The 26606-nt window shown below is 34.8% G+C and overlaps 2 protein-coding genes across 18 annotated transcripts in view; one reads left to right on the forward strand and one right to left on the reverse strand.

The window, feature by feature from the left end:
* Nucleotides 1–26606, forward strand: part of LOC133847809 (potassium voltage-gated channel protein eag) — an 80856-nt gene that overhangs the window by 10552 nt on the left and 43698 nt on the right. For all 15 annotated transcript variants that reach the window (XM_062283040.1, XM_062283044.1, XM_062283042.1 and 12 more), the window contains exon 2: nucleotides 13314–14160. In XM_062283040.1, coding sequence (XP_062139024.1) covers nucleotides 14082–14160 — 79 coding nt within the window. In that variant the 5' untranslated portion in view covers nucleotides 13314–14081. The remainder of the gene's footprint in view (nucleotides 1–13313; nucleotides 14161–26606) is intronic.
* LOC133849068 (uncharacterized) lies at nucleotides 19419–21513 on the reverse strand. Of its 3 annotated transcripts, none has more exons than XM_062284919.1 (2): nucleotides 21400–21513; nucleotides 19419–20703 (listed from the first exon to the last, which is right to left on the reverse strand). In XM_062284919.1, the coding sequence occupies exon 2, from the start codon at nucleotides 20609–20611 to the stop codon at nucleotides 19592–19594; it is 1020 nt and encodes a 339-aa protein (XP_062140903.1). In that variant the 5' UTR covers nucleotides 20612–20703; nucleotides 21400–21513; the 3' UTR covers nucleotides 19419–19591. The 3 variants fall into 3 exon arrangements, with proteins under 3 accessions (XP_062140903.1, XP_062140902.1, XP_062140904.1); XM_062284918.1 differs by having other exon boundaries at nucleotides 19419–20693; nucleotides 21377–21507; XM_062284920.1 differs by having other exon boundaries at nucleotides 21386–21463.

Here is a 26606-nt window from a genome sequence, read left to right on the forward strand (position 1 = left end):
CATGTGTGTGTGTGTGTGTGTGTGTGTGTTTTTTTATTGCTCTGCACGTTTTGGGGCACAGTTCTAATTGGATAGGCAGCAAGAAACGAACGGACAGAGAGCAGGCAAATCGATAAGAAGACGCATCGAATCGAATCGTATTGAATCGTATTGAATCGTCGTGAATCGCATCGTTGCGTGCAGCCAAGCGAACTGACCTCCCTCTGCCTCTGCCCTGGCCGAAAAAAGAAAAAAAAAAGCTGATAAGCCGCCGCAACAATAAAATCAAATCAAATCAAGTCAAATCACGTGCCCAGTTCCCTTCCCCTGCCTCTCCCGCTCCCTTCAACGATTAATGTGGCAATGTGCGAATTTGTGAATGCGCGAATGGTCAGCTCCAGTTGCTTTAGTTCCCATTGAGCTAAATGCAGCCGCAGTTCAGCTCAGTTCAGTTCGATTCGATTCGATTCGAATTGCTTCTTAAAATAGATTGATTGATTTATGAGTCGTTCATAGAAATCGCTGCGGCATGAACTGAATGACGATGTGATTGATACCCATGCTGCGTGATCAAATGCCGTTACCCCCCCTCCCTCTCCCCACCATCTTTTCCATCTTTCCCATTCACATATAGGGGACATCCTTAAGTGCTTTACTGCTGGGAGCAACTCAATAAATTTACTGCTCTCCATTTATTACTCCCAATTAGGAGAAATATCAATAACTGCAGACAAGCCAGCATTTGACTTTTGATATATGATTTTTCACATTCAATTTTCTTGTCAAGTTTCTTCAGATTTTCTATTATTTTTGCTTAGGCAACGCGATTTGAAATACTCGACTTTTTAATGCAATTTCCTCAGTCGTAGAAAAACATTTTGAGTCTTAGTTTCCTTAGAATTTCTGTTACTTTTGCCTAGGCAACTTGCATTTATTTTTTATAGTCGAAGAATTCATTTATCTGACTTGCAGTCTTAATTTTGTTGACGAATTTAAAGGAATTTTCGTCAGTTGTAGGCATTTTTTCACTATTATTTTGAGTCTTAGTTTTCTCACTTTTGCTTAGGTTACTCGCTTAAAATTTTTATAATTGTAGAATTTTTTCTTGGAAAGTTGCTTAATTTCAGTTCTTTTACCATTTCTATTATCTTTCCCTCAGTAACTTTCTTATAATCTTTTCCTCAGAAGTAAAAGAATTCATTATTTTCAGTTCATTTCGATTTTCTCTTAATTTTGCTTAAGCAACTCGCTTTAAATTTCTTTAGTTGTAGAATTCTTTCCTCTGATTTGCAAAGTCTTAGTTTTTTATTTTAAGGTTTTTTAAGGAACTTTTCTCAGTCATAGAAGAATTCTTTCTCACATTCTGAGTCTTAGATTCTTTGAGGATTTTCTATTACTTTTGCGTAGGCAACTTTAACTTTCTGAGTCTTAGTTTTATTTATAATTTTTCTATTACTTTTGCTGAAGCAACTCGCTTACAATTTCTATACTTTTAAATAAATTTTCTTCTGTTTTAGAAGAATTCTTTTTGTTAACATTTTGAGTCTTAGTTTATTTGGATTTTACAGCAACTTGCTTTCAATTTCTATACTTTTTATGAAATTTTCCTCAGTTGTAGGATTCCTTCCCCTGACTTTCCTAATCTGACTTCAGCTTGAAGCGCTTTAGATCAAATCCTTTTAAGCTCAGGACTTGCAAAACTGCGGTTAAGCTACTAAATAAAAATAGTGATTGCTTCAGAGCTCTCTCTCTCTCTCTCTCTCTCTCTCTCTCTCTCTCTCTCTCTCTCTCTCTCTCTCTCGTTCTTTCTGTGTCTCTCCCTTTAGCTTAACCTAAACCTGAGCCATGTATGAGGAGGCGAGTGTTGGGCTTCGCTCTGTGACGCGAATCCGTTTGCACTCTTCGTTTCTGATTAATCAAATGTCTGGCCTACTTAGCTGAAAGCCCAAGGCGGTTTCAAGCACGCAAATGTCTCTGCCCGCCCCTTGCCCCTCAGCCCCGAGCCCACTCCTCTGCATAGTCAACTGCCAACTGCCAACTGCCGAGCGACTGTTGACTTGGCACAATCAAGGTTAAGCATATGCATGCAGTACTCTCTCTCTCTCTCTCTTTCTCTATCTCTCTCTTTCTATATAGTTGTGGCCCACACACATACAAACGTGGCTCATAAAATACGAAACAAAAACTACATGCTTTGGCTGTATACATTTACAGGCAACTACACTGAGCCAAAATCAACGATCTCCAAATGTGATTAAAAGAGAATTTAGAGTTTTTCTTGCACTACTTCGTATAGAGTTTCTAAATGAAAAAACTCAATATATTGCATTAGAAGACGTTTCTTTATTACGTTGCACATAAATGATAAAATTTACAAATAAATACACTGAGAGAAAGTCAGAGAATGGAGTTTTTAAATTAAAATGTTGCATTTATTACAGTATCAGTAACAAGTACACTGAAAGATTACAAAAAGAGTTTTCTTTCTTTGTCATTCCGACAAGTTTGATATACATATATATCATATAATTCGATGGACAATAAAGGGAATATTTATAATGAAATATGTACACTGAGAGAAATTTGATGTCTGCTTCCATGATTGTAAGAAGAGCTTCTAGATTAGAAAAGTGCACATTTTTTCTGTAAATAATAGACTTCAATATATTTTAGAATTTGTTCAGTATATTTCGTACTCTGTGGTATATTTTAAACCCCAATAGTATATCGGTATACTGAATATGGCTTTCGATAAATTTTAGTAATTTATCGGTACGTTCTGTACTCGATGGTATATTTTGAATGCAATGGTATGTCGATAGACTGAATATAGCCTTCGGTATATTTTAGTATTTTTCTGTATGTTTTGTACAATATATATATTTATTTATATATATATATTGAATGTTATAGCAATTATAGCTGTCGACATATTTGTGTATTATTTTCAGTAAATGTTGAATATAATAGTATATTTATATACCGAATATAGTCTTGGACATATTTCAGTATTTTTTAGTATATTTTTCTTTAAAAAAAGATATGTAGCGAGTATCTCACAGTCGAGCAAAATCGAAGCTTTCTTAGTTCTTAAGAAGTGAAGAAGAAAATTAAAGTTCTCAATATAATTAAAATGTGCTATGCATAAAATATGTATGTATTTAATATTCATTATCTTAGTTTATTAATATTTCATAATATTTTCCTATTTTACCAGCAAATTATTATTAATTTCGATTAAATATAGAAATAACTAAACGAATCGAATTAATCGAGTGCAACTTTAATTTGAAAGAATGTTTTCATTCAAATGCATCTTTATAATTATGGTTACCCAATTATAAAACTGTTTTTCAGAGAGTTTAAATTCCACTTCTCTGATTCACTTTCTCTGTGTGTAAATGCAGAATAACTAGAAGGACAATGAGAAGAAGGCAAAATTTCCTTTGAGGGGGGTTTTCGCTTTTGCTTGGCCAGGAAAATGTCAATCAATTAGGGCTAAGGCTAGCGTACCGGATAGCGACCCTAACTACGGACTGAGAGTTGAGAGACTGAGAGACGGAGAGCTGAAGTCGAAGGGGAAGTAGAAGTGGAAGTAAAAGTAGAAGTCGAAGCCAAAGGCGAGGTGAGAGTTGAACTCTTGCATTGAGTTGGGGAATGCTGAAATCCAAGGCAAGGCAGACAGCTCACTTCGATATGAATGGATGCTGGTTGCCTGTCCATCCCCCCTCCCCCTTCTAGCCCCTCTGCAACGTTCTTGCTCGACATCTCTAGAGACGAATCATAATACATTCGTTTAGGCGCAGGCACGCCCCCAGAAGCGAGGCATTCATTGTCTCTGAAAGGTCTTTGTTTTGGTGAGCGCTGTGTTTGTGTTTGTGTAATTGTTGCAACAATTGTGTGTATGTGGCATGTGGCATGTGGCATGTGGCATGCGGCATGTGGCTGGGTCAAAGAGGGAACAGAGCGGGCAAAGCCAAAGCAAATAAGCAAAACATATTATGTAGTACGTGTATTTGTATTTATATTCGTATTTGTATTTATATTTGTATTCGCATTCGTATTTGTGTGTGTTTGTGTGTTTGTGTTTGTACAACTCATGCTACCAGCAATGCCACAACAGCAACAACAACAACAACTGTGTTGTTCTTGTTACAAGCAACAACAACAATTGTTGCCTGTGGAGCTTTTGGTTAGCGCAGCAAAAAAAAAAACGAAAACGAAAACACAAACAGAGAGACCTTCTTTAGGGGGAAAAGTGAAGTGGAGGGGAGAGAGAGAGAGAGAGAGAGAGAGAGGGAGAGCGCTGTAAAATATATGTTATTGTTGCGGCTTGTTGCACATGCACAACTGCAGAGATTACCAACGCGTTGCATGCCCCCCTTTCCCCACCCCCCTCTCACCCTTAGCATTTAATTAAATGTCACAAACATTCTTCGTTCGCTTCCTTCACCTGCAGCAAGGAGCAAGGGGCAAAGGACAATCAGGTCAATTAGTAAAGCTAAGCTAACAAATGCAACGACCCAACTCAACTCAACTCTACTCTCTACTCAAATCTCCTTAAGAATAATGTGCAATGCGAATTGAGAATTGAGAATTGAGAGAGAATTCTTCAGCGTCGCACCTTGGCAGCAATTTCAACTGCTGCCTGAAATTGCCCTCAAAAATTGTGACTTTTAAACGACGGCACAAAACTAGCAAAATGGCAACGGAAGAGCTTTATAAATTTTTAACCAGCTGGCAAAGCGTTAAAGTAGCCAAAAAGGGGCTGTGGAAGCAGTTCCAGATAGCACCAAAAAGATGTTCATCAGGGATGAGAGAAGGGAGTGGGAAGAGGGGAAAGGGAAAGGGAGATTGAAGGGTCTTGGCAAATGCGAGAATAGTTCGAGTTCGAGGTTGAGTTCGAGGAAAACGAGATGTTGCCTGTTGCCAGTTGCCTGCTTCATTTACTTGATGACACCGTCTCATAAATAATGCTCGAGCTCTATTAATATTTGAAATCCAACGGAAATTAAATGTGTGCAGCATATGAAAGAAGAAAGAAGAAGAAGAAGCAGCAGCAGGACGAATAACGAAGAAAACTTTTGCACAACTCGATTAAGTTTCGTTGCAAGTGGCTGGAAACTGAAGCGATCGCCAGCTGAACAAAAAATAAAGTCAGAGAAGTGGAATAGAAAATAAAAGAAAGGCAAAGTTGAGAAATTGTGTAAGGATACAAAGCGAAGCAAGTGAGAAAGCTTCAGTTGAGTGGGAGACGAGCGCTACTCATTTTTAATAAACTAAAAGTTATACAAACAGCTTTTCGGTATTATTACTAAAATATACTAAATTCAGATATACCAAAAATATACTTCAATAAAGCGAAATGAAATGGACAACAAACAGAATAATAAATTATAACTTTTATTTAAAATTGTATTGAATATTCCTAAAATATACCAACTGAATATGCCAAAAAATACTTAAATAAACCGAAATGAAAAAGATAACAAATAATTAAGCAAAACATACATAAAAGTAGTTAGCAAGCTTATATAAATTATAGTTTTCATTTAGAATTGTATTATACTTTCCTACAATATACCAAACAAGTAAGAAAGCTACAGTCGAGTGTACTCGACTGTGAGATACCCGCTACCCATTTTGAATAAAAGCAATATATTTTGCGGTATTATTCTCAAAATATACCAAATATACTGCAAAAATACTAAAAATATACCAAATGGTATATGTGGTATATCGATATAGTGCCGCATTCAAAATATACCATAGACGGCAAAATATACCAGATTGTCAGACAAAGTAACTAAGACCCCCCAGTAAGTAGGCGTTTTTGCCCATACAAAATTTTTATCTGATCGCAACCAAATGTTCAGGAATCATAACTACTATAGTAATTATTGTATATACCAAAATTCGTAACTCTAGCTTTAAAATTACGCTTGTTATTCGATTTTTTTGATTTGCGGGGGCGGAAGTGGGCGTGGCAAAAATTTGAAACAAACTTGATCTGCGTGCAAACATAACAAATGCTGTCGAAAAAAAAAATTATAGCTCTATCTCTTATAGTCTCTGAGATCCAGTGTTTCATACGGACGGACGGACAGACACACAGACGGACAGACGGACATGGCTATATCGTCTCGGCTGTTGACGCTGATCAAGAATATATATACTTTATAGGGTCGGAGATGCCTCCTTCAACCTGTTACATACATTTCCTGCCGGCACAAAGTTATAATACCCTTCTACCCTATGGGTAGCAGGTATAAAAATACCTAAATATACTACAAAAGAAATTTGATAAAAGAAATTGAAATAAGCAAAAAAGAGTTATGTAAGTAAAGGGAATTTGAAGGGAATTAGTTGACTGCACTATTTTATTATTATTATTATTATTATTATTATTATTATTATTATTATTATTATTATTATTATATATATATATATATATATATATATTATTATTATTATATTATATATATATATATATATATATATTATATATATATTATTATATATATATATATATATTATTATTATTATTATTATTATTATTATTATATTATATATATTATTATTATTATTATTATTATTATTATTATTATTATTATTATTATTATTATTATTATTATTATTATTATTATTATTATTATTATTATTATTATTATTATTATTATTATTATTATTATTATTATTATTATTATTATTATCATTATTATTATTATTATTATTATTATTATTAAAATAATTTAGCTGAGAATTTGATTTCAAAAGCATAAGAAATACAATAAAGAATTTCAAAATCGATTTTCTATACTTCGAAATTATTTGTTCAGCACATAAGCTTCCATTTTTTAATAAATTAATATTCAGAAAAAATACTAAAATATACCGAAGAAGAACTTTCGTAGATGAAATGTAAATAGACATCAAAGAATAAAGTATAGTCATATATTAAAGTAAATAAACTATAAAAAGGCGATCATAATTTAAGTTTGAAGAAGAGAATAAAAATGAGTATGAAAAGCAAGACTTAAATATTAAAAGATTTCAATTGAACAAATCTTTGATATGGTCAATGTGATGAATGGGAAAGAGAGTTAGGAGTAAGAAGAAGAGTGAGAACGAAGGAGAGAGAGAGAGAGAGAGAGAGAGAGCGAGAGAGAGTGCAATTTGTAGCCCATTTGAACACTTGACCTTGCCACTCGTGTTAATTTTTATGACGTACTTTAAGTGAGCCATAAAATACATGCAGAAAAAAGGAAGAAAAGCGAACGGACGAAGCTCGCCGAAAAGGGGTGACAAGCAGGAGGGGAGTGGTGGGAGGAGGGAGGATGGAGGAGGGAGAAGACAGTGGCTTATCGCAGTAACAAATTAAAATGTATGACCAACCCGTTGTGGACTGACAAAAGGTGTCGCCAGAACAGCAGCAGCAGGCAGGCGAGTAAGTGGCATGTGGCAAGTGGCAAGTGGCATGTAGCATGTGGTATGTAGCATGTGGGGCAAGGTGACAAGACGAGAAGAGAGAGAGAGAGAGAGAGAGAGAGGAAAAAGCCAAACATTGACGCGTTGCCATCGCCAACGACATGCGGTCGGTCATTCGGTCGCCAAACGACGTCAACGTCAAAGCCAAAGTAGTTGTGGTTCCATCCAACACATCCTTCCCCCTCTCCCACCCTCCCTTCTTCTTTTCACTCTTACTCTGTGTGTGTGTGACAAGTTTTGTGCCCGCTGGGAGTTGGGCGGAGGGTAAAAGAAATGGGCACAGTTTTGCGCTTGCTTGATTTAAAATGCATGTGCAGGTGACCTGGCAACATGTAGATCCATTCAGTTAATCCACCTTCCACCTCCCTTCTACCCTTCTTCCCCTCTCCACACTCTGGTGACTGCTTAAAATATTGACGAAATTCTGACAAGCCTTAAAATATTGACGAATTTCTGACGAGCGAGACGCCCCGTTGCCATTTGCTCTGACGTCAGCGTCGAACATGTTTGTTTGCCAACAGCTCTCTCTCTCTCTCTGTCTCCCCCCCTCTCTCTATCTCTATCTCTATCTCTGTCTCTGCTTATCCCTAATTGAGTCACATAATAGCCTAAATCTGAACGATTAACTTGCACTATTGACAACTTTTTGTGTGCACTCCGCTTTCCTTTCTTTCGCTCTTTTCTGGGTCAGCTTCAGCTTCAGCTTTTCTCCTATTTCTCTAGCTCTTAGACAGTTTGTTTTTAGTCTGCTTCAGTGTGCACAGCGAGAAAAACAAACGACAAGATTAAAGCTTTTCACCGAAACAAAAAAGTTGAAAAGCTAATCTTGAAATTTTAATTAAAGATTTCTTCGACTTACAACGAGAAAACGCAGCTTGCAAACATTTTTAGCTTAAGAATTTTGTTCATGCAATCATAATTTGTAGTCCTAAACTCAAAATTTTAATTTTAAGGAAGAATTTTTTAATTTGATAAATAATTTTTCAACCGAATGTTGCAAAAAGTAAATGTTTTTATTTGTATATAAAAATAAACTAGTTTTTTCCTTATAGATTTGAACAAAAATTTTTACAAATTTTAAATGTTGTATTCTCATTTCTCATTTCAAATTTGAAATTTCAACTTTTGTTTGTTATTATTGTAAGAAACAATTTTACAGATTAAAATTTTTCGTATTTTCGCTTTCCGCATCATTTGAAATATTTTATTTTTTTTTTAATTTAAACTTACAATCTTCAATTTTTATTTTTATTGTTTTTATCGCTTCATATTTGAGATCTCAAATTTGTTTTTCTAAGTTTAAATGACAACTTTACAAATTTCTTCTCATATCATCACTGAAATTGAAATTTGTATTTTTTCTGATTTTGAACGAACATTTTTACAAATTTCAATTTATTTATATTTTTGCACATTTGAATTTATAAATTTGTGTTTTTTTTTATAGTTTTTTTCCTTTCATTTCATTTGAATTCTAAACTTTGCTTTGAAGAATCAATTTTACACATTTCAAATGATATGTTTTCACTTCTTTACATTTGAAGTATCAAATTTGTTCTTGTTTTTAATTTTTAAATTTACAATTACAAATTTCAATTGTTTTAGTATTCTTGCTTCATATTTAAATTTTCAAATTTATTTATTTTCTTAGGTTTTAAAGAAATAATTTTACAAATTTGGAATGTTGTGTTCTCACTTCACATTTGAAATCTTAAATCGTTTTTTTTTTTTAATTTTAAAGGAACTATTTTACAAATTTATTCTCGGCTTACATTTAAAATCTCAAATTTGTTTTTTTTTATAGTTTTAAACAAACAATTTTACAAATTGAAATGTTTTTTTGTTCATTCTCAAATTGAGAACCAAATGTTTCTTATTAAAAGTATGAATAATCTGAAATTTTGTTAATGTCTTGATTCGAGGACGTTTTTTCTCTCAGTGCACCTGTTCTCAGTCTCCTTGGCGTCTCTTCTGCTTCTCTGCCCATGCTTTGGCTGGCAATTCGCGTTGGCAACGCACTAAAGTCGGAAAATTCATGAATGCCTGAGAGCGTTTTGGCTGAAGTGCGCGCATCCTGCTAATAAGGCTGCTGCTAACTACGAGCTACGAGCGAAGCCAGGCACAAAAGGACCTCTCTTTTCTTCATCTCTCTCTCTCTCGCTCGCTTTGGTTGAATTTTAATGAAATTAAAGATTACTGAGCTCAACACAACAGCAACGGTAACGGCAACGGCAACAAGAATGCCAACAACAACAACAGACCGTGCTCTGCATCATTATCATAAGTTAAAACAACAAACGTAGGTGGCACACAAAGCCAGGAATATCCTTGGGAGACTGGGCTACTGGAGTCCTGCCTCTTGACTCTATGCAATTAACATACAGCCAACAGAGTGCTCCACTGAGCACTTCGTTCCCATTTCGTTTTTGATTACGCCAAAGATCTTTACAAACTCGACTCGACTTGACTCGACTCGACTTCAATTCACAGCACACAATTGCCCGAACAGCATTAGGGAAATGTTTTAACTAGTCTTTCCCTTGCACTTCCTTCAATTACTTGCTTGCTTGCTTCCAGCTTTACAGCACCACGCACCTTTCTCAGATTGCTCTGGAGATGCTATTACTCTGAAATTAATATAGAACTTGCCATCGCACATATCATAAAAGTGTTGCTTTATTTAAGGAATTAGTCTCCAACTTGCAATAAACTTGGCAATTATTTTAGTTGCTCTGCATTGTTTTTATTTTATTTTCCAATTTCGTTGGAGGAATACAATATTTCAAATTAATTTTAAATTTTTAAATTTCAATCTATAAATCCGTAATACGTACTATGTATGAAATGCTTTGCTTTCTAACTCAAACTTGTAATAAAGTTGGCAATTATTCCCATTTATTTAGTTTATTTCTATTTAATATTTAAATCACTTTTTCAATGTTTCGAATTTGTTTTATACTTCGAATTTGGCATCCAAAAAATACTGAAATCTGTAATACATACTGTATATGAAATGAGAAACTCTCCAACTTCAACTTGCTAAAAATTTAGCAATTAATATAGCTGCCTAAGCTTAATCCTATATATATAATATTTAAAATTTTTTTAAATGATTATAAATTTTCAAATTAAGTTTATATATCGAATTTGAAAATCATAAAATACTGAGATTTTAAATATATGAAAAAAGTAACTCTCTAACTTCAACTTGTAACAAAGTTAGAAATTCTTATAGCTGCTTTAGCTTACTTCTAATGAATATTTAAATTTCCTTAAATGAAATGATTTTACAAATTAATTTAATATTTCAAATTTTCCATTGACATAATACTGAAATTAGTTCAATTCATTAAAATAAAGTATAATGAAAGAATATAAGAAACTTTTTATTCAGCTGTCAACTAATTGGATACAATTTGTTTATTCTGTAACCAAATTATTTATATTTAACATTGCTTAGATTACTGTGAATTGTAATTCAAATATTGCTATTGAAATAAAATGTTAAATCAGCAGTTGATGCATCTATCAAAATTGAATAATTCAATGCGATAAAAGCTTGGAGGATTTTCAGTGTAAAACAATAGATGAGTTTTCAGTGTAATAACTTTTGCAATTAGTAGGTCACCGTTGGCTTACGTAATGTTGTTCCCCTTAGGTGCCAACGGCATCTCTGGACAATGCCAAATTATACAATCGAATCGAATCGAATCGAAGCGAAGTGAAGCGAAGTGAATCGCATCGAATGTTTGCGCTGTGGACTGTCGATGTGGAGATGTCAATTGGTCAGCGCAGATGTTAAGCCACATTTAGCCACAATTTGCGCATTAAAGCCAGAGCGAGTGACAGAAACGCTTGGCAAATGCATTGCATTACGTATACGCAATGTTCGCTCTGATGTTTTCATAATTAATTGCAAAACTCTTGCGCACAGTCTACACAATTTCTGCTCAACTGCACACGCAAATCAATGTGAGCATTGCGAGAGGGGATGGAGGGGAAAAGGAGAGTGAGTAGGGGGAAGGGAAGGGGTTAAATGATTATGCTTAAATGCGAAACTGGGGATTTGATTACATAAATTGCATTATTAATTTATGCAGCAGCAGCAGCAGCGACAAATTGACAACAATTGCAGGGCGAAATGCATTTCGTGTTCTCTTTGTGTAGGGAGCAGGAAGTGGGGCAAGGGGAAGGCAACAGTGGAGCTATTACCGGGCTACCGAAAGGTGTAATTACTTTAATGACACTCGACAGCATCTCAATCTCAGTGTCTCTCTTTATTCTCTCTCTCCCTCTTTGTCTACCTCGTTGCCAAACTTTAACTAACTCGCTCTTTCTTCACAATCTATTCTTCTCTTTCTATCTCTATCTCTATCTTTGTCTTCACTCTCTGTCTCCTATTTTGTAACTGTCTGCATTCTCGTCTTACTATTTATTTTCTTCATATTACTCTTACAATACTTTCTGTCGCACTCTCTCACACACACTCTCTCTCTCTCTCTGTCTATAAATAATAAATTCTGTCCTGCTCATTGATAATTATTGTCAACATAGAGATGTGTATTTCCAAAAATCGCATTCCCTATTTCATAATTTGCGAATAATACAGAATTTTCTTGTAATTGAAATTTAACTCCTTGAATTTTTAAATATAATTTTAGACTCCTTTTGATATTAATGTACAGCGATTAATAATATTCTATTAAGTGTGGCGTATTCATTTGACTTTTTATCTGAAATTTCTGAAATTACAAAGAATTCTAGAGATTTGTATACAAATAATTGTATACAGTAATAAAATATATAATACATAATTGTAGCTACGAGCAATGGAACAAAACTCTAAGAGGTGTCGTATATTTTTGGGTAATATTTAAAATAATTTAATACTAATACTGGTAAAAAATACCATATATGTATAAGCAAAGCAGAATAAGGTCACATAATAATATATAATACAACATTGTAATAATTATTAATACTAGTGAAAATTACCATAAATAAACAAAGCAGAATATTGTCAGCTATTAATATATAATACTTTATTATAATATAATACTAATGCCAGGCAAAAATACCATAAATAAACAATATGGAATATAATATATAATACAATATTATAAAATACCATATATAAACCAAACATATTAATATATAATACTGTACTATAAAATAGTACTAATACTAGTGAAAAATACCATATATTAGCGGAGTAAAATATGGTCACACATAAATATACTATATGTATACTATATCAATACTAGTGAAAAATACCATATATTAGCGGAGCAAAATATGGTCACACATAAATATACTATATAATAAACCAATACTAGTGAAAAATACCGTATATAGGTAAAGCAGAATATGGCCACATATTAATATATAATAATTTATTATAATATAATACTAATACCAGGTAAAAATACCGTAAATAAACAAAGCAGAATATAATATATAATATAATACAATATTATAAAATACCATACATAAACCAAACAGAAAATTGTCAGATATTAATATACAATATTATACAATAATATATTATATATAGCGAAGCATAATATGGTCACACATAAATATACCTATAATACTATATACTATACCAATACTAGTGAAAAATACCATATATAGGCAATGCAGAATATTGTCAGCTATTAATATACATATGATACTAACACTAATGAAAAATACCATATATGTATGTATATATTGTCACATATTGAATCGTTCTCAACATATGTTGAAATAATTTCGCAATTCAGCTAATTGCGTTCTTTTGTGTTAATCTTAATCTCTGACTCATTCTCTAATGTTTTGTCTTTTTGTCTCTTTCTCTCCTGCAGTGCCATATGCAACCGATAAGACTGTGTGAAGTGGTCAAGTGGTCAACAGCAACAGCAACATCAAGCGACAGCAGCTGCCATAACAACAACAACAACAACAGCGAGAACAACAACAACAACAAGAAGTGAAGCTGTATTTGAAATTCTTGACATTGAAATTGTCGTCGCTTTCTCCGTGTGTGTGTGTGTGTGTGTGTGTGTGCGTGAGTGTGTGAGTGCGTGTGCGTGATTAGTGCTTGCGTGTGTGTGTCCGTGTGTGTGTGTGTGAATGTGCGTGTGTGCTCGTGTATTTTAGAGAGTTATCAACTCAAAATGGCGGCCGGCCAGCGCAGTCGAAATGCAGCGCTGCTCAGCGTTCTCCTTGTCGCCTTCGTCGCCGTCGTTGTCGCCTCCTCCTCCACCATCGGCTCAGTTAACGTCGCGGCGATGCATCTGTAAGCGAATGCGTAGAGATCGAGTCCAGGAAGCACGCCCAATAGCACACATTGTAGAAGGCGAGTCTCTGTCACAAACAACACGTCGACTAACTTCATTCAACAGTCGAGTGCAGCAGGTGTTCGAGGTGCAACCATCGGCAATAGAAGCAACATTCAACAGGAATAGGAACAGGAACAGGAGCAGCCAACAAGCAACACAACCACAACTACAACCACAACCACAAAATATAACAGCAACAACAACAACAACAACAACCACAACAACAACAACCACAAACACAACCAGAGTCATCGCAAGACGGCGACGCGGCGTTGCAAGTAGGCAGCCAAAATGCCTGGCGGACGACGCGGACTGGTTGCGCCACAGAACACATTCCTCGAGAACATAATACGGCGTTCCAACTCGCAGCGTAAGTAGCCCAAAACTTTATTTCAATTATTCCACAATTTAATACATTTCAAATGATAATTAGATAATAGTAAGGATATTACAAAATGGAGAGAGTGCATGAAAATAATATAACGAATAGATTATTTCTCAATCCATTAAAGCTTCAACTTCAAGATTGAATGACAAAATATATTATAAATCTTAAATGAAATTTAGATAATAGTAAGAAGAGTAACAGATGTGGAAAGAGCATGAAAATAATATAGCGAATAAATAATTTCTTTGTCCATATATTGACTTTCTATTTTAAATGCTTCACAATTTATTAAATTTTTAATGAAAATTAGATATTTGTAAGAAGAGTAACAGATGTGGAGAGTGAAAAAAATAGATAATTTATTTATCCATTGAATCTTCTACTTTACAATTTATTCACAAAATATATCAACTTTCCTTTATAAACACGTTTTAAATGTATTAAATTTTTAATCAAATTAGATAATAGTGTGGAAAGTAGCAAATGAGGAAACTGCATTACAATAATAATACTAAGAATTTGTATTAAATTATTGAAACAACTTCAACTTGAAAATTTCTTTATTTTTTTATATATTAAATTTCAAATGCATATTAGAAAATAGTAAGAAGATTAAGAGAGATGTCGAGAGTGCAATAAAATAATAGTACAGCGAATAGATTTCTTTGTTCATTGAATCTTCTTCTTCAAGATTTAGTGACAAAATATATACATATACTTTCCATTATAAATGCTTTAAAATTTAATAAATTCAAACTGGATATTAGTGAAGAGATAAACAATAAAAGTAATAATATTATTGAAACAACTTCAATTTGAAGATTGATTTCTTTTTGTGTTTATAAAAGTTTAAATCAAATTAGATAATAGTAAGAAGAGAAACAGATGTGAAGAGTGCATTCAAATGACATTTTATTGATTGAAACAACATCAAAACTGATTGACAAACTATATCAACTTTCCGTTAAATTTCTAGAATTTTGAATAAATTAGTTAATAGTAAATTAAGTTATTCGGGAGTTCAAAAACATTTCATTATATTAATAACATCTTTTTTCATTGAAACAATATTTGTTTTCCCGTTATAATTTTTTTTTGAAACTATTGAATTTCAAATTATATTTAACATTTATATTATATAATTAAGAGATTTAAAGATGTAGAGAGCGAATTTTAAATATTATTACTAATATAAAATATATTCTGTATTAAGATTGCTAGAGAAAATGTTGTCTTTCCATCATAATTGCTTTAAGATTTATTGAATTTCAAATCCAATTACTTTTTAATGGTCTAAAAGCATTTAACAGCCGTTGAAAGTGTATTTTAAAATGATATTACTATATATATAAAATATCTTGGTCCCTTGAAACAACAGCTTTAATATTAATGCATGAAATTTAGGTGTTCCACTCAAAAATTCTACTTTCAAATTTATTGAATTAAATAATTTTTATTAAATTAAATTGTCATTGAAATCTCATTCAAAGTAAATTAGATAAACTCGGACAAAAATAAGACCAAGCATATTTTAGAGGAGAACTAATATTATTTATTTTCGATTTCGTTTCATTACCTGATTTTAATCCCGTTAGAAATAACTCTTTAGGATTGCTTTTTGAGAATGCAAATTCCATTTATTCGCCATCGCTTTGTGCTACATCTAAAGCGAAGGCAGATGGGATTTGTTTTTGCTAAATGGAACAGAATCCTTTGGCCACTATTTAATGTCAGTTGAATGATATAATTGAGGAAGATTTTTGGCATTCTTTGGGTGTTACAGCGTTTGGGTATTAAAGCCATAAGTCCTTCGCTTGCAGTCCATTCAAATGCGCCAAATGGCGGAAATGGCCAGCCACATGTGTGTGTGTGTGTGTGTGTGAGTGTGTGTGTGTGCGGATATCATTTCACACACATGCTGTTATGCATTCACCATTTTGCAAACAGCGCAGAGTGCGACACTCGGCTACAGTCTACTCTACACTTCACTCCACTTCACTTCACTGGACTCCACTTTACCACATTGCGATGCGATCAAATTTGTGGTTTCGAGTGCGGGGGGTAAAGCTTTGCGGTTCTAGTTCAAATTGTAGAACCAACGGGGGGGCGGCGGCGGAGGATTGAAGCTGATTCTGATTCTGATACTGACGTCGACGTCGCTGTCGATGTCGCTGTCGATGGCAATGCTGTTGCCAACAGCATGTGAAATGATTTTCCGTTTGGCTGTCAACGCTTACAGCCTCAGGCTGACACCTTGCACACTGTGAGAGGACAGATAAAAGGGGTGCGAGTGCGACAGAGAGGGAGATAGGCGAGGGGACACACTCTCTCACACACACATACACACACACACAGTGGCAGTCGTGGCTTCTATAAATAGCTCTCGTTCTCTCCACCAATTTCTCACCTTACCACAAACATGCACACACACACAAACAGAGAAAACGTAGAAGGAGTGAAGGAACGTAGAATGAAGAAGAGCAGGAGGTGAAAGAGGAGAAAGAGGAAGAGTGGAATATTGCTCTGCGCCAATTAAAGCGGCGACGACAACCTGTTGAGCAGCTGAGAGAGAGAGAGAGAGAGAGAGAGCTGGACAAGCAAAAAGGGAATAGTTAATAGCAATAGCAATGCGAATAGTCATGGGAGACTAGGAATTGGAATTAAAACGGGAAATGCAATAAGCAGCAGGATTGCAAAAGGGATAAAAACGGAATACAGAACAAAACGAATGCGTATGTGAATAAGAATTCGAATGGGAACGAGAATGGGAATGAGTTTGGCATTGCGGTAAAAAGGAATCTAATTACGGTTGCAGATGCAAGTTATTAGTTCTTGGGGTGTACGCAATGAGCTCGAAAATCATTAGCCTCGCTATGGCGAATGAAAAAGAATATTTAATTGAAATGAACAAAGGGCCAAATCCAATAAGAGGCAGACGCTTCGCAACCAAATTAAAAATGTTGACTATGCGAATAACCAAAGAGAAATGAACAAATATTTTCAATGTTTCATTACTAATTTCATTAGAGATATATTCTGATCCAATAGAAGTATCATAACAATGTTACACTAGCCATCCTTGGCATTTGAATAACTTCAAAAAAAAATACATCGAATATTTAATTTCACATGAATTAAGAAGCATCAAAAGTAAACGTGAGCTGAAAACATTTTCACACAAACATATTCAAGAGAATAATGCAGATCTCTCCCCTCACACTTACTTCCTTTGCTTTCTCACCAGCAATATAGTTGTTGTTGTGATTTACTCTCTGCTTTTTCAAATACAAATGAACATTTATTTTGATACATCGCTGACAAAGTCTGTGTGATAGACACGATCAACAAACGCATGCTTTGGCAGTTGAATACTGCCTACTCGCTTGGACTTGCATGCAAACATAATTGATGCTGAGCTTTGCTCCTTGCTTTTGCAAATGCAGATGAGCCTCTACTCTAATACATATGTGAGCACATGTGTTAAATACGATAAACGAACGCTTGCTTTAGTAAAGTGTCTCGCTTTCGCTCACACTCGCAAGTAAACAGAGTTGTTGTGGAGATTTGCTCTCTGCTTTGGTGTGAAACATTCAGCGAATGCTTGCTTTGGCCGTTGACTACCGCGCTTTCGCTCACACTCGCAACCAAGCGTCGTCGTTGTGGAGATTTGCTCTCTGCTTTTGCAAATGAAGTGTGACACGATCAGCGAATGCTTGCTTTGAACGTTGACTATCGCGCACTCGCTTGCTTTTATAAACAAACTTTGCCTTTGCAAATCCAGATGTTTTCTCTTTTAAATATCAATGCCCATTCTCCTTGAGATTATTGTTGTGGAAAGTGCCTTGGAATATTGGAATTGCGTTTAAATTGGAACTCGCTACTGTTCTGATTTAAATTGTTTTCACCTGGCTAGATATAAATATATATTCTCATTTAAATTGTAAATAGTTGCGTAACATTAACAAAATATACTCACTGTAAACTGCAACAACGGCGCTCAATCAATATCGAATTTTATGCACACTTAAGCTATCGCTATAAAAAATAATGGTTGATTAAGTAGCTTCACTAATTGCTTTTTACGGTGGCTTTTTCGCTTGGCAGGTTCGCCAAATAATCGCAGCTAATGATGTCGCACGAAATTAACTGACACACACACACACACACACACACACACACACAAACATGTCCAAATAATAAAAATAATTACATTTCACTTTGCTGTCACAATCGAGCAATGAAACAGCTAATAACGCAATTTAAATACGCGCTATAGTATTTAATTATTTTCATGGCAGTGTCAGCATAAAAAATTTTTAAAATAAATTGAATTAATTAAATTTAAAACGAAATTGAGAAATAAAAAGAAATTGGCATATCAAAAATATATATTTTGTATTTTATTTTTTTGTGAGACTTCATTTTATTCAACTTATTTTCTACCATTTTTTGTAGCTAAGTTTTAATCGCACTACCAGTATGGCAAAGCTTTTTATATTCATATTTACAAGATTTATATTAAAAAAATCAATTACTAAATTTAGACTACATCACAAAAGCTATAAATTATATATTTACAGTGTGTAAGACAAAAATTCCGTACACTATTGCAATTAATGAATAAAACATTGCATACTTTTATGGGCACAATAAATTGAGCTCCTCATATGTATTACGTATACGAATGCATACTATATATATACGAATAAGTATGTTTGGAAGACAAATACTTGTTTTTAATGCAGTTAACAATGTGAAAATGCAAAATGATTTATAAATACTTTATGTGCTTATATAAATATCTAAATGTCATATGTTGATAAGTATTTCTAAAATGGTAAACAAAATATTAAAACAAATTTTATAGTCACCTGTAAAAATCAATTTTTTTCCTTATGACCGAAAACATTATTCGATCTTTAACTATCGCTCTGACTAGGTATTGCGCTTTGGATACAAAATTCTCGAATTTTAATTTAATTTTTCAGTGTTTTTAGTTGTTGCTTAGTTTATAGAGCTGAGACGAATCAATTTTAACATGTTCCGAGGTCTCGGGTTCAAATACTGCGCAATTCGATGAAACGTTTATCTTCAACAAATAACAAATCTAATAAAAAATAAACAAAAAAAAACTTGTAGTTTCAATATTTTTCAATCTTGAATGAATTAATGAATTTTAGCGAAATTTTATTTCATAATTAATGGCTCAACATAAATGTGAAACAATAATTAAATATAATTGCCAAAAACCAAGTTTTTTTCATGAGGGGAAGAAATAAATTGAATGGTACCAAATTCCATTTTCATACGTTGCTTTGTTTGATGTTTTCTTGAGAATATCAATTCTTATTGATATAATGACATTTTTGAATTTGAAAAATGGAAATGTGTCCTGTACTGAGCCATTTGTCATTTACTTAAAAACATTTTTAAGCTTCTTTGACTTTTGAAAAAGTTCCGTATCCATGTCGCTAGTCATTTTCTTCTTCTTTGGGAATCTATCAGATATCAGGTCGTCAGGCATCTTTCGCTTCAACGAGAGTCGTTCCTGAACTTCAGATTCTGATTCTTCATTGGCAACTGCCACATTCTCCGAATTCTCTGCATTGCCAGAGATCTCGTTAGCGGCTTCTTGAATTTCCCCAGCAGCATCAGCCATTTCATGTGCCTCATCTTTAGTTTCATCGACTTTCTTGTTGCTATCCGGCTTGCTCTCTGTCTCATCGTTCTCATCGATGACCAACTTGGTCTCAGAGTCATCGGCTTCAGTAGCCATCATCTCGACATCGGGCTCCTTCTTCACAAATGTCTCATCGCCTTCCTCCTCCTGTTCATTCTCCATCGAAGATTCGGATGTTTCAGAGAGTTCCTCAACTTTAGGTGGTGGCTGGCGTCGAGGAACTGGAGAAGTAATGATCGGTCTCATGGGAGACGATTCCGGTGTGCTACTCCGGGAACGAGAACGAGAACGAGAGCTAGTGGGCGATGAATATGTCGAGGCATCATCAGCCGATTCAAAACTCTCTTCCTCGTTCTCAGTCTTGATCTCCTTATTCTCGATCAATATCTCAGCATACAACTTTCCATCGTCTAACTGGAGCTTTGCCTCCTCCTCCTCCACAGAGTGAGCTTCAATCTCCTTCAAAGGCTCCAACTTGACTTGGACTTCAGACTCAACTTCAGACTCAACTTTGGGTGTGGCAGCATCTTTGTTCTCAACATACAACTTGCCAGCTTCATCGTCTAACTGGAGCTTTGCCTCCTCTTCCTCCACAGAGTGAACTTCAATCTCCTCCAAAGGCTCCAACTTGACTTGGACTTCAGACTCAACTTCAGACTCAACTTTGGGTGTGGCAGCTTCTTTGCTCTCAGCCACAATTTCTGTAAGCTTTACAACAGCGTCCAAAAGTTGTTTCTCAATCAAATTCTCCATTATGTGCGAGACTTCTTGATGATTTGAACAGAGAATCAAAATCAAAATTGAATTATTAAAATTGATAAAGAATTCCTCGTTGCTTGAACAAGCTATAATAGAAAATGAATGTATGTATATATAAGTAATAACAATAATAAAAATTATATATAAAGGAAAATAATAATACCAAAAATGTAAAAAACAAAGCGGCAGACACGAGAGACACAGCAGACAGACAGGACAGGACAGACATAATATCAAGATGTGTTTTCTAAATTTACGATTTTTATGCTCTTGAGACACTTTTGAGACCAAAATGTTTAGTACTACGACCTTAATCTTGATTTAAGAACTTTTTCCAGTACAGAGCTACAATTACTTTTTTTTGTCCTTTTGTTGTTCAATAATACAACAATGCATTTACATCAGATTCAATTAATATTCTTTTTTATATGTTTTTATTATTTTTTTGCTACTCGAATCAGTGTCAAAAGCTAACTGAAGCAGTCTCGATAGAAGAATAAGAAGAGTATAGATAAATCGATTATGAAATACGCGACCCGCTTAACTTTATATATTTGTTTTTATATTAATTTAATATAATAAGAAAACCATGTGAATGAAAGTTATGTAATATATGTCAACACTTCTACAACTTCAACTTTAAAATTAGTAGTACGGGTTTTCTTTAAAATAATTGAAAAGACTTTGCAAGTTCAATAAAAAAATGCCACAATTCTTGACTATCACGCAATAAATTGTCTGCACTTCACTTATATTCACTTTAATCACCTTTAAAACACCACCACAAATAAATTCGAAGAGAAAAATTTGTAAATTTTTAAAATTCCCGACACTTTGTGTTTGCACAGATTGAGCGAACAACTAAAATATTTTGTTGACAGCAATCAACGAAGTCAACTTTTCAAGGCCTACTTGACGCAGGAATTCTGGAAAGTTCGAAACAGAAAGAAAATATATACTAAATATTCAAGAGGGAAATGTCAGTATTAAAATATCGAATTATGTTATCAATTTGAGATGTCAGATCGGCGATGAATTTTCATTTTAAAAATGATGAAAAATTGTAAACGCTGCAGTCGAGTCGAGGTTGTGAGGAGATTAATGTTAAAGCGAACGTAAGATGACAGGCAAAAGTGTGATGTTAGTGGCATGTTAATGATTTGACAAGCTCATCTATTAACGTTCACCCGGCAAAAGGGAAATATTAGTTAACTCGCAAGGAAATTGTAATCATTGGCTTTGGGCATCGAGCTTAGCGGTGTGGGGTGCGGGGTGTGGGGGAAGCATTACAAGCGCCTAGATATCATAGAGAGATGTCAACTTAAGTTTTGCCAAATGCCATTCAAGGTTTCCCCAAGGCCGAAGTGTGTCAATCAGGTCGACACACAGGGCAAAAGGGTGGAGGGCAGAGGGCAGAGGGAAAGAGGGGAAGAGTGCGAGTAGTGTATAATAAGCAAAGATTTTATATTCATACGGCAAAGACTTTAGCCACATGGCTCACTTGCTATCTCCCTCTCTCTCTCTCACGCTCTCTCGTGCTCTCTCGCTCTGTCGCTTTTCCCTTCAGTGTCCCGCAGTCGAAAGCGGATTACCAGAGCAGCCAAATCAGACATTAAGCCTTTTCCAAAAGGATTTGGGAGCCAAGAGCAAAGTGAATGTCGACAAAATAAAAGCAAATTCGAAAGAGAGAATATAAGAGGAGCCTAGCATAGAGAAAGAGAGCGAGAGAGAGCGAGAGATGGGAGGATGCTAAGGTTAGTTAAGGAAACTGCACGGAATATTTCTGATTTTCTTCTCGTTTTCAGTCTATGCTTTCTTTTTTTTGTTGTATATTCTCGTGTTTTGTTCGAGCTGCAAAGCGTAAAGTGAAAATGCCATAAAGGAAATGCACGCAGAGGGAACGGAGAATGGAGAACAAATGGATGTGGAAGTGAAAGGGAATGAGACTGAGCAGAGCTGAGGATAAGGATAAGGACTCAAGTGTAGTATAGTTGAGAATGAGCTAAAGGATGTGGAAATGGAAATGGATGTGGAAGTGGAAGTGGGAAGTGTAGCATATTAAGTCGAGGCAAATTGCGTTTGGTGAGCTCAGTTTTTAGGGTCTTAGATTCTAATGTGGATTTCATGGCAGAGCGAGAGCGAGAGAGAGAGCGAGAGAGAGAGAGATAGAGAGAGAGACAAAAGGAAAAGCTCAAAATAGGCGCAAAAAAGTCAAATGCGAATGAGAATACGAGCAATGAAACCAGACGAAAAGTCGCGACGACCGAAAGCAAAACAAACTCAAATTTTTACGTAAGAGAGGAAAAAGTCTTTGATTATACATATTTCTTCTTTGTTTGTTGGGTTAAGACCGAACAATCGTTGGCAACAACAAGCTGAAATACATTTCGATTGCTCACATACACACACACACACACACATACACACGCATGGCTTGAGGCTACTTCACAGTTTTTCCGCCAACTGTAATTCAATGAAGGAGAAACAAGAAAGCCAAAAACGAAAACGAAAAAGAAAAGAAATACTACAGGAGCCCTGCATACATTGTGTTTACGTGCTTTGGCCAAACATTTGCATATCCAATCGCATGTTCAAAACAGACGCCCCCGCCCCCTTCTCCTTTGTGCCCCCGTTTCATCCTTCGCCTCGGTAGGCACATTACGCATACGCCGCATACGCCAACGCTGCCAACGTCCGTCGGCCTGCTTCGATGGCATTTTCAATCATGATTCTTGGTCGAAACTTCCCCCGCTCCGCCCGCTCCCCACTCCACTGTTTGTTTGGGTCGATTGCCGTTTTTCGGGTGGCACTTTTTGGCCAAAAACGTTATTCGGCAACGTTAACAAATTGTTGGGGGCCATAAACAAAGCGAAAGCCAAGCGCACAAGCCTCGTGATTAACTGCCACCCACTCTCTCTTCATACACAAAAATTGAGCTGCCAGCGAAATTTTCAACAAAATATATATATATATATAGTATATATATAATGCGATATAATAACAAAAACTTATTAAAGAGCTACCAGCTGACTAGCTGACTAGCCTTATCGCCGCTTCAACTTGATGCCAGGTATTGACAATGAAAACTGCTTAGCATCATGCTTCTCTCTCTCTCTCTCTCTCTCTCTTCTTGAAAGTAAAGCTATTTAAGAATTACACAAATGGAAATTCCATTCATATTTAGCTTTAACTATGAAACTGATTTATTTCAGTGAATGCCCCAAAGGTGTTAAATGTGCACTTTTCTTAAATCTCCGCTTACATTTTTCAACATAATTTACACAATCTTAAACGAAATATTACAATTTTCTCTTTGCTCTGGCCGAAAGGCATTTTGCTGCTCTATGCAAAGTATTTAATATTCATTTTAGTTGAAGTTGAAAATATTGCACACACACAAATTGAGACAATGCTTGAGGCCTTTTTGTATTTTGTATTTTGATTTTTGTTTTCAGTTTTTTCGACTTTGCTTCGAGTTGTTGGCTCAGCCTGAGGGGCTTTTCACTCTGGTAGAAAACAATAAATTGCTTCAAATTTTACTTAATATTGAGTGAATGAATTTTCAAAATTTGAAATCATTTTTCGATTGCAAATAACTGCAAATTTATAAAACTGAATTGTTTTTTTTTTTCTTATACTATACAATATACTATACTTTATACTCTAAAATATACTTTATACTATAATATTTACTCTTTAATATACCACACTATTCAAAATACTTCAATCTCTATCGTCTACGTACAAATTTAATTAAAAAATTTTGAATAAACTTTTATCTGCAAACTCATGAAAATAAACAATTGATTTGTTTGTTTTGGTATTTATGTATACTTATACTTATACTAAAGTGTACTTAACTTTCACTGAACAACCTACTATATATCATACTTTACGCTATGTAAAATATATTTATATACTATACTACAATAGAAACACTTTAGTCGGTATCGAAAGCTCGCTTTAAGTTTTTATACCCGCTACCCATAGGGTATTATAACTTTGTGCCGGCAGGAAATGTATGTAACAGGTAGAAAGAGGCATCTCCGACCCTATAAAGTATATATATCCTTGATCAGCGTCAACAGCCGAGACGATCTAGCCATGTCCGTCTGTCCGTCTGTCCGTCTGTCCGTATGAACACCTAGATCTCAGAGACTATAAGAGATAGAGCTATAATTTTTTCGACAGCATTTGTTATGTTTGCACGCAGATCAAGCTTGTTTCCAATTTTTGCCACGCCCACTCCTGCTCCTGCAAATCAGTAATAACAAGAGTAATATTAAAGCTAGACGTGCGAATTTTGGTGTATACAATAATAACAATGGTGTTTGAGTTTCCTGAAAATTTGATTGCGATCAGATAAATATTGATTTTATTAAAGAAATAGTTTTGTATGGGCAAAAAGGCCTTCTATGTATGTGTTGTATGTGTGCGTATACGTATATATGTACATGCTCGTCTATATTAGTATCTGTATGCATAGGGGTTCATAAGCGATGCGATAGCTCAGGAGGTAGAGTGCAAGACGAACATGTTGTGATGCTCGAGTTCAAGTCACGATCGAGAATACATGCATATTTATTTATAATATTTTGAGATTATTACCGTAATATTTTGCTTTTATTAAAAATGGGTAGCTGGTATCTCACAGTCGAGCACACTCGACTGTAACTTTCTTACTTGATTTAAAGTTTGTTTTTGTAAGCTAAAAATTTGTTTATTAAATATTGAATAAATTGTCATAATACGAAATCATTTTTCGATTTGCAAATGACTGCAAACTCATTAAACTAAACAATTGAAGATAAACGATTTTCGGTTTCTGCTCGAGAGTAAAAATCTGAGGTTGAAACGCGAAGTCAAAACCACGGCCAGACCCTAAAGCATTTCTCAGTGGTTTATCTGCGACACACAAAACACACACTCAACTGGTTACCACACACATACACAAACACACACACAAACACAAACACACACACACACACACACTGGCACACACTCGTTTTGCTTTCGCTGTCATTGCAATGCTTGGAATTTGTGTTGTCGCCTTTGCGGTGTGCCTCGCACGTTTATCTCGCCTCGACCACGCGCTGTTTGATCTTCGTCAGCAGCAGCAGGCAGGACAACAACAACAATAACAACAACAAGCTAAACAGAAAATAAAAATAAAAAAAACAACAACAATTTTTGGCCAAAAGTGTCAGCCAGCTCGTTTGACTTAGCCGGCTTTGAAGTTGCCTCTTATCCACATTGCTTGCTCTCTTCCTCTCTCCCTCTCTCTCTTTCTCTCTCACACTTTTGCAGTGATTTTTCTTCTTTTTTTTTTGCTAATTTTGCGCTTTTGTGAATTTTTGCTGCGATACAAAATGTTTGCTCGGCATTTTCAGCTCCGTGTTTGTGTTTGTGTTTATTATTGTTGTTGTCCTTATCGATAACTTGTGCTTGAACGTGTTCAATGCTCATTATGGCCAATTGGCCACGAGGTCAAAACGAATGCAAACACACACAATGCGCTCCAAAAACGGTGGCCGAAAATTAAATGAACTCGATGAATGTGTGTGTGTGTGTTCGACAATTATTCAAGCGATGTTGCTCACCGATTGAACGTTTGCTTTGTTTCACTAAAATGAATGATTAATTGAATTCGGTTCCGGGAAGTGCGTGCTTCGATCTCAGCAACAATTAGAGCGATATGCTTCAAATTTGCTTTTAATGTTTCTCTATTTATTGTGCGTATACGCTTTGAATGTCCTTCTCCTAGGAAATTAACGATATTATCATTATCAATATAGTTCATTATAATGTAAAGTATAAGGTAAATTATAATGTATAATATATTATATATAATAACAGCAGTTCAATGAATAATATGTTAATAATAATCCAAGTCGAGTGTTCTCGACTGCATTTTAATAAAAGCAAAAGCTTGCGGTATTGTTATTAAAATATACCAAATGAATATACCCAAAAATATACGAAATATACC

Source organism: Drosophila sulfurigaster, chromosome X (genome assembly GCF_023558435.1).
Source record: "Drosophila sulfurigaster albostrigata strain 15112-1811.04 chromosome X, ASM2355843v2, whole genome shotgun sequence".
NCBI classification, from domain to species: Eukaryota; Metazoa; Arthropoda; class Insecta; order Diptera; family Drosophilidae; genus Drosophila; species Drosophila sulfurigaster.

Bases quoted from the DNA above. Each gene is read 5' to 3' on its own strand.
- LOC133849068 (XM_062284919.1), bottom strand. From the start codon at position 20,611: ATGGAGAATTTGATTGAGAAACAACTTTTGGACGCTGTTGTAAAGCTT.